Source organism: Eschrichtius robustus, chromosome X (genome assembly GCF_028021215.1).
Source record: "Eschrichtius robustus isolate mEscRob2 chromosome X, mEscRob2.pri, whole genome shotgun sequence".
Lineage (NCBI taxonomy): Eukaryota > Metazoa > Chordata > Mammalia > Artiodactyla > Eschrichtiidae > Eschrichtius > Eschrichtius robustus.
The window spans coordinates 118143550-118157311 of record NC_090845.1 but is presented as its reverse complement, the minus strand read 5'-3'; the positions used below and the strand labels follow the sequence as shown (position 1 = coordinate 118157311).

Below are 13762 nucleotides of genomic sequence, written 5' to 3'. Positions count from 1 at the left end.
TAGAACTACAGACTTAGGAACAAACTTTTCCTTTTCCATCTTAATTTCTTCACTGGGGAAAAATGTCAGAGAATGCATCTTCCCTTTTTTAATTTTAATCTACAGGTCTGATGTTTCAGATGGAGCTATTCGGTTGGTAATGCCTTGAGCAGACACAGACGGGGAGTTTCTATGTCTGACTAAGCCAGCTCTTCTCTCTGAAATGGAAAAAAAGCAGAAACATGTTAAATTCCTGTCATGTCTTGCATGTGAATAGAAGCACAAGGGTAGGCAGGAGGGAGAGGACCGGTCAGGAGGGTCTGGGGTCCTGTGGTAAAGCAGAGAGGCTCCTCTCAGCTCCTCTGTGCTTCTGGTGTTGAGAAGCGTAGAGAAATTGCCCCAGGAGGTCAGGCACTTGAAAGGTAAACAGTTCAACTAGCCTCAGAGAGGGGGCCGTTGGAGTCAAATGTAGAAATGTGAACCAGCTTCCTTCCCCACCTCCCCAAGTCCATCAGAAGCGGAGGTGGACAGAGCCTGAGCCCTTCAGTGGGAACAGGTGGTTGTAACGGGCAGGTTATAAAGGGGTTTGGGATGGGAGCACCTGCCACGGGCTGTCAGCTTCCTGACACGCTCTATCTGCCAGAGGCCCCAGCTTGGCCTTCATAGATTCCATGCATCTCTCTGAAACTTCTTCAATCCATCTCATCTGACCCAGAGCACATGACTATAAGCTGTCTCATATTATTCTCTTATTTTGAGTCATAGGGGCCTGGGTTCAAATCCTAATTCTACTGCTTATTATTTGTGTGATCTTGGGCAAGTTCTCTTAACTTCTCTGCCTCTCAGTTTGCAGATGGGGCAAATGGGGCTAATACCTGACTTACAGGGTTTGTAAAGTGTCTGGCACCTAGTAGGTGCCTAGCAAATGTTAGCCTTCTCTTTGCTCTGCTCATTGTTTTCAGTGTGGACGCCACATTACCCACTAGAATGGAAGCTCCTTGAGAGAGCTTCTTTCTGTTCTTTCTCCCCCTGTACCTAGCATCGGGTTGAGTACACTGTTAATGAGTCCCTATTGGCTAGGCTAAATGGTGCCTTCCCAGCTGCCTCAGTGATACTACTGATGGAGACCCAGAAATGGGCATAAGGGAACATCAACATTTCATTTCTGTTTTGCTTGGTTTTGGGTTTTTTTTCACTTTCTTTTTAAAAAAAATTATATTTTTTAATTGAGTTATAGTTGACTTACAGTATTATATTTTTCAGGTGTATCAACATTCCATTTCAAAGATATGAAAGTAACATGCTGAATTCTTTACTTCCCTGATACATTGTTATAGTAAAACTGTCCATGTGATAAGGCCCACCTTTAGTGCAAATATAATTTTAGATGAATATTATGTACCTCAAGTAAAATTAGAGTCAGTATAGCAATACAATCCTACCTCAAGAAACAAGAAAAATCTCAAATAAACAACCTAACCTTACACCTAAAGCAATTAGAGAAAGAAGAACAAAAAAACCCCCAAAGTTAGCAGAAGGAAAGAAATCACAAAGATCAGATCAGAAATAAATGAAAAGAAATGAAGGGCTTCCCTGGTGGCGCAGTGGCTAAGAATCCACCTGCCAATGCAGGGGACACGGGTTCGAGCCCTGGTCCGGGAAGATCCCACATGCTGCAGAGCAACTAAGTCCGTGCACCACAACTACTGAGTCTGTGCTCTAGAGCCCGCGAGCCACAACTACTGAGCCTATGTGCCACAACTACTGAAGCCCGCCTGCCTAGAGCCCATGCTTCGTAACAAGTGAAGCCACCGCAATGAGAAGCCTGCACACCGCAACGAAGAGTAGCTCCCGCTCACTGCAACTAGAGAAAGCCCGCGCACAGCAACAAAGACCCAACACAGCCAAAAATAAATTAATTTTAAAAAATATATAAAAAAAAAGAAATGAAGGAAATGATAGCAAAGATCAATAAAACTAAAAGCTGGTACTTTGAGAAGATAAAGAAAATTGATTAACCATTAGCCAGACTCATCAAGAAAAAAAGGGAGAAGACTCAAATCAATAGAATTAGAAATGAAAAAGGAGACGTAACAACTGACACTGCAGAAATACAAAGGATCATGAGAGATTACTACAAGCAACTATATGCCAATAAAATGGACAACCTGGAAGAAATGCACAAATTCTTAGAAAAGCACAACCTTCTGAGACTGAACCAGGAAGAAATAGAAAATATAAACAGACCAATCACAAGCACTGAAATTGAAACTGTGATTAAAAATCTTCCAACAAACAAAAGCCCTGGACCAGATGGCTTCACAGGCGAATTCTATCAAACACTTAGAGAAGAGCTAACACCTATCCTTCTCAAACTCTTCCAAAATATAGCAGAGGGAGGAACACTCCCAAACTCATTGTATGAGGCCACCATCACCCTGATACCAAAACCAGACAAAGATGTCACAAAGAAAGAAAACTACAGGCCAATTTCACTGATGAAGATAGATGTAAAAATCCTCAACAAAATACTAGCAAACAGAACCCAACAGCACATTAAAAGGATCATACACCATGATCAAGTGGAGTTTATCCCAGGAATGCAAGGATACTTCAATATACGCAAATCAATCAATGTGATAAACCATCTTAACAAACTGAAGGAGAAAAACCATATGATCATCTCAATAGATGCAGAAAAAGATTTTGACAAAATTCAACACCCATTTATGATAAAAACCCTCCAGAAAGTAGGCATAGAGGGAACTTACCTCAACATACTAAAGGCCATATATGACAAACCCACAGCAAACATCGTTCTCAATGGTGAAAAACTGAAACCATTTCCACTAAGATCAGGAACAAGACAAGGTTGCCCACTCTCACCACTATTATTCAAAATAGTTTTGGAAGTTTTAGCCACAGCAATCAGAGAAGAAAAAGAAATAAAAGGAATCCAAATTGGAAAAGAAGAAGTAAAGCTGTCACTGTTTGCAGATGACATGATACTATACATAGAGAATCCTAAAGACTCTACCAGAAAACTACTAGAGCTAATCAATGAATTTGGTAACGTAGCAGGATACAAAATTAATGCACAGAAATCTCTTGCATTCCTATACACTAATGATGAAAAATATGAAAGAGAAATTAAGGAAACACTCCCATTTACCACTGCAACAAAAATAATAAAATACCTAGGAATAAACCTACCTAAGGAGACCAAAGATCTGTATGCAGAAAACTATAAGACACTGATGAAAGAAATTAAAGATGATACAAGCAGATGGAGAGATATACCATGTTCTTGGATTGGGAGAATCAACATTGTGAAAATGACTCTACTACTTAAAGCAATCTACAGATTCAATGCAATCCCTATCAAATTACCAATGGCATTTTTCACAGAATTAGAACAAAAAATTTCACAATTTGTATGGAAACACAAAAGACCCCGAATAGCCAAAGCAATCTTGAGGAAGAAAAACGGACCTGGAGGAATCAGGCTCCCTGACTTCAGACTATACTACAAAGCTACAGTAATCAAGGCAGTATGGTACTGGCACAAAAACAGAAATATAGATCAATGGAACAGGATAGAAAGCCCAGAGTTAAACCCACGCACATATGGTCACCTTATTTTTGATAAAGGAGGCAAGAATATATGATGGAGAAAAGATAGCCTCTTCAATAAGTGGTGCTGGGAAAACTGGACAGCTACATGTAAAAGAATGAAATTAGAACACTCCCTAACACCACACACACAAATAAACTCAAAATGGATTAAAGACCTAAATGTAAGGCCAGGGCTTCCCTGGTGGCGCAGTGGTTGAGAATCTGCCTGCCAATGCAGGGGACACGGGTTCGAGCCCTGGTCTGGGAAGATCCCACATGCCGCGGAGCGACTAGGCCCGTGAGCCACAAATGCTGAGCCTGCGCGTCTGGAGCCTGTGCTCTGCAACAAGAGAGGCCACAATAGTGAGAGGCCCGCGCACCGCGATGAAGAGTGGCCCCCACTTGCTGCAACTAGAGAAAGCCCTCGCACAGAAACGAAGACCCAACACAGCCATAAATAAATAAATAAATAAATAAATAAATAAATAAATAAATAAATAAATAAATAAAAATGTAAGGCCAGACAGTCTAAACCTCTTAGATGAAAACATACACAGAACACTCTATGGCATAAATCACAGCAAGATCCTTTTTGACCCACCTCCTAGAGAAAGGGAAATAAAAACAAAAATAAACAAATGGGACCTAATGAGACTTAATAGCTTTTGCACAGCAAAGGAAACCATAAACAAGACGAAAAGACAATCCTCACAATGGGAAAAAATATTTGCAAATGAAGCAACTGACAAAGGATTAATCTCCAGAATATACAAGCAGCTCATGCAGATCAATATCAGAAAAACAAACGACCCAATCCAAAAATGGGCAGAAGACCTAAACCGACATTTCTCCAAAGAAGATATACAGATTGCCGACAAACACCTGAAAGGATGCCCAACATCGCTAATCATTAGAGAAATGCAAAGCAAAACTACAATGCGGTATCACCTCACACCAGTCAGAATGGACATCATCAAAAACTCTAGAAATAATAAATGCTGGAGAGGGTGTGGAGGAAAGGGAACCCTCTTACACTCTTGGTGGGAATGTAAATTGATACAGCCACTATGGAGAACAGTATGGAGGTTCCTTAAAGAACTAAAAATAGAACTACCATACGACCCAGCAATCCCACTACTGGGCACCTACCCTGAGAAAACCATAATTCAAAAAGACACATGCACCCCAATGTTCACTGCAGCACTATTTACAATAGCCAGGACATGGAAGCAACCTAAGTGTCCATCAACAGATGAATGGATAAAGAAGATGTGGCACATATATACAATGGAATATTACTCAGCCATAAAAAGAAACGAAATTGAGTTATTTGTAGTGAGGTGGATGGACCTAGAGTCTGTCATACAGAGTGAAGTAAGTCAGAAAGAGAAAAACGAATACCGTATGCTAACACATATATATGGAATCTAAAAAAAAAGGAAAAAAAAATGTTCTGAAGAACCTAGGGGCAGGACAGGAATAAAGATGCAGATATAGAGAATGGACTTGAGGACCCAGGGAGGGGGAAGGATAAGCTGAGACGAAGTGAGAGAGTGGCATGGACATATATACACTACCAAATGTAAAATAGATAGCTAGTGGGAAGCAGCCGCATAGCACAGGGAGATCAGCTCGGTGCTTTGTGACCACCTAGAGGGGTGGGATAGGGAGGGTGGGAGGGAGACGCAAGAGGGAGGAGATATGGGGATATATGTATATGTATAGCTGATTCACTTTGTTGTAAAGCAGAAACTAACACACCATTGTAAAGCCATTATACTCCAATAAAGATGTTAAAAATAAATAAATAAATAAAAAATAAATAAATGCTAGCCTAGGGACGTAGCAAGTGAAAAAAAAAATAAAGTCAGGGACTATGTACTTGGCAAAATGGCTTTTTGATCAGTTTATCATGTGTGAAGCATGAAAAAATTCCAGACTAACACGCTTATTACCACAGAATTCATAAGGTTATCAAATATAGCAGAAGAATCTGAAATTGACCCAGTCACATCTATATTCCAGTCATTGCCTTGGGACCACACCTTAGTCTATACTCTTTTGTGAGGTACAGTGAACAGAGCAATGGATCAGGAACTGAGGACCAGAGCTATTGGCCCAGATTTTGTCATTTCTTCACTCATTCAGCCCATAAATATTTACTGAGTGCTTACCATGGGGCTAGGCTCTGTGCTTCAGAGACACGATCCTGGCCTGCATGGAATTTACTAGCAGTAGCTGTGTGACCTGTGGAAGTTACTTTACCTCTCTGGGTCTCATGCTCGCCATTTGTCAAATGGTGGCAAATCTATTTATATCCTAATTATGAGAATTCTATGAGGGAATGCAGGGGCAAGAGACTTGCAACTGTGACTGCTCTCTATTATTGTCCTGTATGTAATGGTTACACGAATAGCTTGTGATCACTTGAAAATTATGTCTGAAGCCTATTTCAATGGCGCTGAGCATGTTCTCCCATTTTCCTTCCTTATTTGTTGGCACACCAACCAAGAGTGAGTCAGAAGGACAGAGAGTTGTTATACTGGGCTGAAGCATTACAGGGAATGGCACTCCACTTCGTGTTCTCAAATGGATTGGATTTCAGAGATGGTTCCTGTTATGGGTTAATTTGTGTCCCTCAAAAAGATATGTTGAGGCCGTAGCCCTGGGTACGTGTGAATGTGACCTTATTTGGAAATAGGACCTTTGCAGATATAATCAAGTTTAACTAATGTCATTTGGGTGGGCCCTAATCCAATATGACTGGTGTCCTTATAAGAAGAGGGAAATTTGGACATAGACACATACACAGAGAGAATGTCATGTGAAGACACACACAGACACGGAGGGAGGAAGGCCATGTGAAGATGGAGGCAGAGATTGGAGTGATGCAGCCACAAGTCAAGGAATGCCTGGGGCTACCAGAAGCTGGAAGGGACAAGAAAGGATCCTTCCCCAGAGGCTTGATTTCAAACTCCTAGCTTCCGGGACTGTGAGAGAATAAATTTATGCTCTTTTAAGCCACCCAGTTGGTGGTAATTTGTTACAGCAGCCCTAGGAAACTAATATAGTCCCCAGACAGAAATAGCCCTAACACGTACTTCCCTCTGCCCTCCAGGTACTCATGGTGTCCTTTCCTCTTCTCTACATGAATCCATATGAAAATGATGCCTTGACTCCAGTGCCTAAGAATGTGGGTCTCCAGAATGGCAGAAGAGCTTGTGCAGAATACTGAATTCCATTTTGTGTTTTTCAAACAAGTCAAAATGAAAGGCAAAAGTACCCCCATTACCTCCTCTGCTCTCAAGTTTGATGGAAAATAGTAAGAGCAGGCAGGCATGGGACCCACAAGGCATGGGGCCTCAAACAGCTACTGCTGCTAGCCCACAGCATGGAGACCATCTTGGGAAAGCCATGGAGTCCATTTTGGACCCTGATAAAGGCCAGCGGGGCTTGCAGGAGAGCCGACCCCATCTAAGGTTTCCAGGCACTGCAAAGTATCACTGTGCTTTAGAGCCAAGCTGCCAGCCAGAGGCTGCTGTCCTAGCAAAGAGGCATCCCTTCTGTGGGACAAATGAGTGATTCACTTAACCAATGTATATGTATTATTTCGAAAATTACTATTTGGCAACCACCATAGTAATAACCGATTTAGGGAAGAGTCAACACTGAATCTTAAAACTAGTGAGTGAAAGTTTTCTGAGAAACATGGTATTCATGTAGTCTCAAAGTACCTCCCAATACATTAGTTATTAAGTACAAAAAGAAAAACAGTATCTTTACAGTGGAAAAACCTGGCAGACATCATCTTAGCCAAGTAATCAAAGTTAACATCACCAAAATTCATTGTATGCCTTTTTAATGTTTTACTCCTGCCAAAAATACATAACCTCCCATCATGAGGACGCATCAGGCAAACCCAATTTGAGGGACATTCTACAAAATAACTGGCCTGTACTCTTCCAAAATGTTGATGTCATGAAAGACAAAGAAAGGTTGGGGGCTGTTCCAGGTTTAAGGAGATTTAAGAGAATTAAGCGACGTGACAACCAAATACAACAGGTGATCCTAGACTGGAACTAGGCAAAAACCAGCTATGAAGGACATTCTTGGGACAATGAACAAAATTTGAGTATGACCTGTAGATTCTATAATAGTATACTGTATCAGTGTTATATTTCTTGAATTTGCTAACTTTACTGTGTTTATATAACAGAATGTTCTTAGGAAACACACATTGAAGTATTAGGGAGCAATAGGACAGGATGTCCGCAACTTACTCTCAAGTGTTTTAGAAAAAAATGTGTGCGTGCTTGTGTGTGCGTATGCGCGCGCGTAGAGAGACAATGGTAAATGTAATAAGATGCTAACGATAGATAAATCTTCATCAAGAGTATGTGAAATTTCTTTTTACTACCTTTGCATACGATCTTCTTTAAGTTGAAAATATCTTGAATTAAAATTTTAAAAATATATTATTTTGAGCATTTAACCATAGTGCCTGATGCTGTGCTAGGTATGATATTCAAGGGAGAACAAGACAGGGTCTCTGTCTTTAACCCAGAAGCTCATGGTCTGGGGCTGGCAGGACAAAAAAGAGGCCAGCACAATTCAGTGTGGTAAAAGATGGCACAGAGGAGGTGTGCTAAACCCAGACTTCCTAGGGTGAGTGCGTTGCAGAAGGCTCTTTACAGACGACGTAAAGGAGAAGCTTAATGTTGGGGGAACTAATTAAGTTTGGGGTGCCAATAGGACATGCAAGCAGAGCTGACCAACAGACTGTGGGTTATAGACAAGAGGTGCCTCCTGAGGACAGACAACAAGGCCTGGATTAGCAGGTGTCAGGGGCCAGGCCAAAATCACCATAGCCTCTGAGGTAACATAAGAAGTGCAGGCATAAGCAAAAACACCTGAAGCTGAAAGGTTGAACACAAGTGTGCTTACTGATGACTTAGGATGAACTTTGTGGTGCGAAAACTGAATGTCCTAGAGACATCAGCCCCTAGATTGATAAATATCAATAGAAGTAGCCTGGATAAGGGCATGGCCCCAAATTAGCTAGGACTGCTAATAATAGACTGTGAGGCAGGAAGAGGACATTAAGTGATCATAAGAAACTAAAGAAGTGATTTTTCAAGAACAGGATGAGCTTTACCAGCAATAAGGGTAAGGTAGTACCCAATTAACACACAACAGGATGGGGAGAGATTGTTGTTAATAGGAAAAATCCTGAGAACAGTGCTGGGTTCCACAATGAAGGGAAATCAGCAAGGCAGTACTGCTGTTTCAGAAGTCAATGGGGGAATGGGAATTTCCACTCAATTATTAGATATAAGAGCCAGGATGAGAAAGTACATGAATGTTCCTACCAAGGGCCTGGTGGGAGCTCATTTTTATCCTTTCTTTGAAAGCTTTTATATTATGGAAAATTTATAAAAATAATGAGAACAGCATTGGCTTAAGCCACATAAAACTGCCAAAATGTGACAATTTTTGACCCACAAAAATGGCAATTTCATGTTTCAAAAGAAAATGAACCCCCATATATACCCATCACCCAGCTTCAGCGATTATTGACACATAATCAATTTCATTTCATCCAAATTCCCACCCATTACCCTGGCAAACTAATTTGAAGCAAATCTCTGGTGGGAGTTTTTGTTGTGCTTTTAAATAAATGATTTAATACCTATAAAAGAGACTCATATTATATATACATATGTATTATAATGTTTTTACTTAATTTTCTCAGTCAAGTAATATATTCATGTGGCTCAAAATTCAAAAGATACATCCTGTTGTATACCTTTAATATATACAATTTTTATTTTGTAATTACACTTCCATACAGCAAAAAAACACACAAAAAAACAAAAAAAAAACCGTACAAAGCGAAAGGACAACAGCTCTCTTTCCTCAGAGGCAACCGACATTAACAGCTTTTTATGTATCCTTCCAGAGACGTTTTACGCATATGTTAGCAAAGAGATTGCAAACTATTCCCACTGATTTGTACCTTGCTTCTTCCAACTAACAAAATATTTTAGAGATCATTCCATATCAGCACATAAAGAGCTTCCTCTTTTTTCCAGCTACCTAGCATTCCATTTAAGAACCACAGTTTATTTAACTAATCAAATCACTATTGGTGGACTTTTAGGCTGTTTCCAATCTGTTGCTGCTATAGACAGTGTTGCAATGACTCACCTTGCGCATTCATCTTGCATCAAAGCAAGTAAGTGTTTATATCTGTAAGAGAAATGCCTCAAGGCTGAATTGCTGGATGAAAAGGAACATGAACTTGTAATTTTGATAGATATTGCCAAATTGCCCTCAATCAGGTAGGAGTTATTTTAATGCTGTCTTCACCCTTTTATCATGCGCAGTTTTCTTGCTGTTCCTTTCCACTTCCTCCAAGGGCCCTGTAGGGGACCATTTCAACATATCAAACTCAGAAACACCTCTCTGACCTCAGCCTCCTATGGGTCTCTCTCTACCACTCTGGCCACACGACCGCCGGCCTGTTCTTCCTCCCCTTTCCTTGCCCAGAGGTCATCAGTAGCCTGCCAGCTTCCTTTCCTCCTTCCAAGCTGGCCCCATGATCAGCTGTCTTAGCCATGCTAGTGTTGAACCCTGGACTCACTCTCCCCATGACCTTCTGCAGTACCTGCTCTGCCAATCCCCAGCCCTGTGAAAACCCCACCATCCATTCTCTCCATCCCCCAGTCCCAGCCTGCTAACTATTGCTGGAGAAGGTCATGAGATTGGCTCTGCTACAAAGCCAGGTCAGTCAGTCTCAGCGGGGCCCCAAGGGCTGCGAGGCAGTCCTTTTATATATCTGCATCAAATTTCTCTCAGTGATTGTTCCAAATCCTCTCCCTCTCTTCAGGTCCCTTTGCCCACTCTCACCCCGACCCCTCAGTTGAGGGCCTAGCTTTGGGTTTCAATGACAGGACACAGGTCATCAAGCAGGATCTCCCTCAATTCTCTGGGCTCTTTACCTTGCCCTTCCTTGGCTCTCCGCATTTTCGCCTCTGCCTGCACATCCCCCATCCCTCAGCCTCAAGAGAACAAGGGACTTCCTCCTCAAGGCTGCCTCTTCCACCTGGGCCCTTGACACTAAGTCCTCTTGCATTCTCCTGCACTTGGCCCCAGGGGCCATCCTCTTTCCCTTTGGGCAAGCTCTCCCTCCCTGCTAGTTTTTCCCTCTCAGCCTAAAAACACTTCCCCCCTCATATTGGTGTCACTGTTCCACACTACCAAGAAACTTTGAAAATTCAGTCATCTTTAAAATGACACAAGTAATTCATGCCTCCTGGCTTCACTTCTTCCTTCTAAGTCAGCCCCAAAATTTAACAGGAAACTCAGAAAATAATGATAAGTAAAAAGAAGAAAATAAAAACCACCCACAATCCCACCATGTAACTGTTAATATTTTGGTGTATTTCTTTCCAATCATTTTATATGCACATATATTCATTTACATATCTATATGTATTTTTTTCTTACAAAAGTGGATCATAGTACACAATGTGCTGTCATACTATATTTCAGACATCTTAGCTTTGCTATTTATTAGTTGTCTGATCCTGGTTAAGTAAATTAACATCCCTGAGTCCATTTCCTCCTGTGTAAAATGAGGACTATTGTAGTAACCACCTTGCAGGGCTGTTACGAGGATTCAATGAGATAAAAATATATAAAAACACTTATCACAGTGCCTGATACATGGCAAGTTGAATTAATGTTAGCTATTATGATCTTCCAACGTCAATAAATATAGTTCTACATAATAATGTAATGAGTTCTGTCAGTGTTGTGTCTAATAGGAGTGACTAAAGCCCTGCAGTGACTCACCAGCACATATTCATTTGGTACATGAGCAAGTGTATCTGTGGGATAAACTCCTTAAAGCACAACTGCCGGTTCAAAAGCTCTGCACATTTGTAATTTTCATAGATATTGTCAAATTGCCCTTCCTCAAGTGGAAGTTACCATGATTTCTCTAACTTATCCCTTATTGATGAATATTGAGGCTGTTTTCAAATTTTTCACTGATACAAACCCGGACTGTGAAGAACATTCTTATAACTAAATATTTGCATGGATCCATGATTATTTTTTCAGGGCAAAGGAAAGAGTATGAGTAAATGCACAGAGATGGGGGAGCAAATGGTGTACATGGGAAACTGCTAGTATCAGTGACACACAGAGGGGAGAAGGACAAGAGGTAAGGCTGTAAATAAATTGGGACCAGACTATAAAGGACTGTGAATGCCACATTTATTCATTTAGTCAGTCACTAAATATTTAGTGACTATCTATTACAGGCCATGCACTGTTTTAGGCACTTTATCCACTTAGTGAACAAAATCAGAAAAAGATTCCTGCCCTGGGGGAGCTTACATTCTAGCGAAGAGATACAAACAATAAAAGTAATAAGTAAACTATAGACAGTGTTAGAAGGTGAAAAGAGAAAAGGGAAGGTAGAGCAGGCTAAAGGGGATCAGGAGTGCTGGGAGCAGAATTATTATATTATTGTAATATTATAATATATTGTTATTAAATATTAATAATTAATATTAATATTGCACAGTGCAATATTAAATAGAGTGGCTGCCCCATTGCAGAGTTTAAACTTATTCTAGTAATGAGGAATCACTGAGGTAGGCATTCATATATATTCATCATCATCTGTGCCATATCCACATACCACCTGATACTTGATACCTAATGATTTCTTTAAATCAACTTACCTTTCACGAATTAAATTTATTTTAAATGAAGTTTTATAACACCAGCATAAATGGAAACCCAGTATTGCATGCCATGAGGGCCTAGAAGGGGATACTGGATGATAATAAGACTGGCCTCTTCCCTTCATTACAGAGACCAGTTAGTAAATAAGAACAATAACAACCAGCACTTTTAAAATTGTGTGCTTATTATTTGCCAGGTAGCTTAGCATTTTACGTGCAGCAGATAATTAATTTTATCTTCACAGTAATTCTATGCTGTAGGTACCATTGTTGTTCCCATTTTTAGGAGGAAATTTGGGCAAGTGATTAATTCTCCCAAGCCTCAGTTTCCTCCTAAATAAATGGGGACAATAATGAGGATACAGATTTAACACCTATCTCTCTCAAACTATTCCAAAAGTTGAAGAGGAAGAAACGCCTCTGAACTCATTCTACAAGGCCAGCATCACCCTGATACCAACATCAGACAAAGACACTACCAGAAAAAGAGAATTACAGGCCAATTACAGGCCACCGATGAACATAGATGCAAAAATCCTCAACAAAATATTAGCAAACTGAATCCAACAACACATCAAAAGGGTCATACACCATGATCAAGTGGGGTTAATCCCAGGGATGCAAGGATGGTTCGATATCCACAAATCAATCAATGTGATAGACCACATTAACAAACTGAAGAATAGAAATCATATGATCATCTCAGTAGATGCAGAAAAAGCTTTTGACACAATTCAACATCCATTCATGATAAAAATTCTCAACAAAGTGAGTATAGAGGGAACATACCTCAACATAATAAAAGCCATATATGACAAATCCACAGCTAACATCATACTCAATGGTGAAAAGCTAGAAGCATTTCCTCTAAGATCAGGAATAAGACAAGGATGACCACTCTCACCACTTTTGCTCAACATAGTATTGGAAGTCCTAGCCACAGCCATCAGACAAGAAAAAGAAATAAAAGGAATCCAATTTGGAGAGGAAGGAGTAAAACTGCCACTGTTTGCAGATGACATGATACTACAGAATATCCTAAAGACAGCTCCAAAAAACTATTAGAACTAATAAATGAATTCAGTAAAGTTGCAGGATATAAAATTAATACATAGAAATCTGTTGCATGGCTAGGCACTAACAATGAATTATCAGAAAGAGAAATTAAGAAAACCATCCCATTTATAATTGCATCAAAAAGAATAAAATACTAGGAATAAATCTAACCAAAGAGGTGAAAGACCTATACTCAGAAAACTATGAGACACTGATGAAAGAAACTGAAGATGACACAAACAGATGGAAAGATATACCGTGTTCATGGGCTGGAAGAATTAATATTGTTAAAATGACCACTCTCTCCAAGGCAATCTACAACTTCAATGCAATCTCTATCAAAATACTAATGA

At 40.2% G+C, this 13762-nt stretch overlaps 1 protein-coding gene across 1 annotated transcript in view; it reads right to left on the bottom strand.

The window, feature by feature from the left end:
* Positions 1 to 9970: 9970 nt before the first annotated feature.
* Positions 9971 to 13762, bottom strand: part of LOC137756433 (P2R1A-PPP2R2A-interacting phosphatase regulator 1-like) — a 51683-nt gene continuing 47891 nt past the window's right edge. Inside the window, exon 10 of the mRNA XM_068532692.1 lies at positions 9971 to 10016. Within this exon, the coding sequence (XP_068388793.1) occupies positions 9971 to 10016 (46 nt within the window). The remainder of the gene's footprint in view (positions 10017 to 13762) is intronic.